Source organism: Glycine max, chromosome 9, assembly GCF_000004515.6.
Source record: "Glycine max cultivar Williams 82 chromosome 9, Glycine_max_v4.0, whole genome shotgun sequence".
Classification (NCBI taxonomy): domain Eukaryota; kingdom Viridiplantae; phylum Streptophyta; class Magnoliopsida; order Fabales; family Fabaceae; genus Glycine; species Glycine max.
In genome coordinates, this window is record NC_038245.2 from 44,419,391 (window position 1) to 44,421,649 (window position 2,259).

At 27.1% G+C, this 2,259-nt stretch overlaps 1 protein-coding gene across 1 annotated transcript in view; it reads left to right on the plus strand.

Annotated features, from left to right (window-relative positions):
* Positions 1-2,259, plus strand: part of LOC100775921 (uncharacterized protein At4g15970) — a 27,948-nt gene continuing 25,689 nt past the window's right edge. The window contains exon 1 of the mRNA XM_003533409.4: positions 1-312. Within this exon, the coding sequence (XP_003533457.2) occupies positions 109-312 (204 nt within the window). The 5' untranslated portion in view covers positions 1-108. The remainder of the gene's footprint in view (positions 313-2,259) is intronic.

Below are 2,259 nucleotides of genomic sequence, written 5' to 3' on the forward strand. Positions count from 1 at the left end.
AAAGACACATCATAGTTTGTGCATATATATATATATAGAATAGATATAGTCTTCTTCTCAAGAAGTCAAAGAGACCAATTTTGCCACCCCAATTGAGCTATTCAACCAATGAAAGACACCACCGCCGGTACCGCTGCCGGCGATGGCATCAAGCCGTGGAGCTCCGGTGGCAGCCACCTTTGGGCCAGAAGGGCTATGCAACTCACCATGTTCCTTGTTGGGTTTGCTGTGTTGTGGATGTTTCTCTATAACACTGCCTCTCCCTTTGGATTCCCTGGCTTCTCACATTACTATATTGATGAGTCAGCAAAAGTGAGTTTCTTTCTCTCTCTCTCTCTCTCTCTCTCTCTCTCTCTGCTTCTCTCTCTATGTTTGTGCCAAGTTGTGTGTTTTGCAATTGGAATTAGTGGTGGTGAATGGAGGAGAATGAAAGGAGTGAATTTTGGGGGTGTTTTGGATTTTGGATGCTTATTTTTCTTGCAAACCAATAAAAAAAAGTTGAATTTCTTAATATTGGATTTGGATACTTTTTTAATTATTTTATGCTCTAGCTGTTCAAGCTTGCCTTGTGATTGGGTTGATCATACTTTTTTGTTTTGTGGGTCAATTTGAGTTATTCTCCATGCCAAACATGAACTAAAGAATTATGCTTTTGGAATGCTTATGCAGTTAGGTTGTGTTATGCCATTTGTTCTCTGAGTGGAGCTCACTATTTCATTCTTTTTGTTTCTTTTCCTAAAATTGCTATCTAATAGTGGCATAATTGATCAAGTGAAAAGATAACCCTTTTTGTTAACTTGGCTTAGATCATGGTGTGAAAGTTAAAATCACAACTCAACCATTTTTTAGACTAACTTGTATATATTATTATTTGCAAATTCTGAGATTCTTAGAAAGAAAGATACGTAAGAAGAAGGTTCATGGATTTGTAACTGATAAAGGAAAAGGGGACCAAAAAATGGGTAGTGGCGTGTGGGGGCTTCTTCTAAATATTTTACCGTTGCTGATTGGACATGCATCTCATTCAGTGGACCTCATCATGCCTAAAGTTTCTTACTAATTAAAAAAGTTTGTCATCTTTTGAATTTGTAATTTGTGAATGAGTCTTTTCTCGAGTTTTTTATTTCATAAAAAATTAAAAAATTGTGCAAATAATATAAGTTAAAAATTATTTACCACAATGATATAAACCACTCTTTTGACATAAATCACTATTTATGCTAAAATTACACAAACAATATAAGTTAAAAATTATTTATACTCTTTATGGTGAAATTACACAAATAATATAAGTTAAAAATTATTTACCATCCCTAAACCTCAAATTGATTTCTCACCTTCACTTATTTTAGGAATTGATTTCTCAATAGATCAAATATATATTTTTTAATTTTAGATTTATTTATTTTGTTTTTAAACTATTTAACTTATCTTTTTTAAGAATGTTTTGTTTATCTCCTTTTAATTTTCATTTTTATGATTTATATATTTAAAAAAAATTAAATATATATTATTGAGAAACCGATTTTCTAAGAACTGATTTCTTAACTACTTTTATTTTGTTTTTATTCAGGAACAAAATTTCATTTTTAAACTCATTTAAAAAATAGGTTTTCTAAGAATTAATTTCTTAAGTTCATTTTTTATACGTTTTTATATTAGTTTGTTTTATTTGTTTTAAAAAATTGTTTTATTAATTGTATATATTTATCATTTAAAAATATTATTTGGCAGATGTTGTAGTTAATTTTTTGCATATTTTTTATTCATTTTATCGAGAGCGAAAATTCTTTGTATTTTCATTTTATTAATTATATATACTTATGTTTTTTTAACTTTCATTTCATCATTAGAATTTTATTGTTTCTTTTTTTTAAGATTCTCTACTTTAATCATGTTAACACATGAAAGATTATGATATTTATTTATGCTTTTTTATATTTTTTTTCTTCAATGATGTAAATAACACTACATCTATAATTTTTAAATGAAAATAAAATGAAAAATAAAACAAAACTATTGTATGATTAAAATATTTTTTTTCTAAACTAAATATCCATTTACTTGTCATTTTCATTTTTTTAAAATATTTTAATCTTTATATAAAAAAATTAAAATTAATTTGTTGTTAATAAAATTTATATTTAGCCCACAATTTATATTTATGAGATTACATTGTTATTCGATCAATAAAACATCATGAACAAACAATACAAAAAATTCACCTCCATAACAATTTTAAAGATTAACTAATTCCTA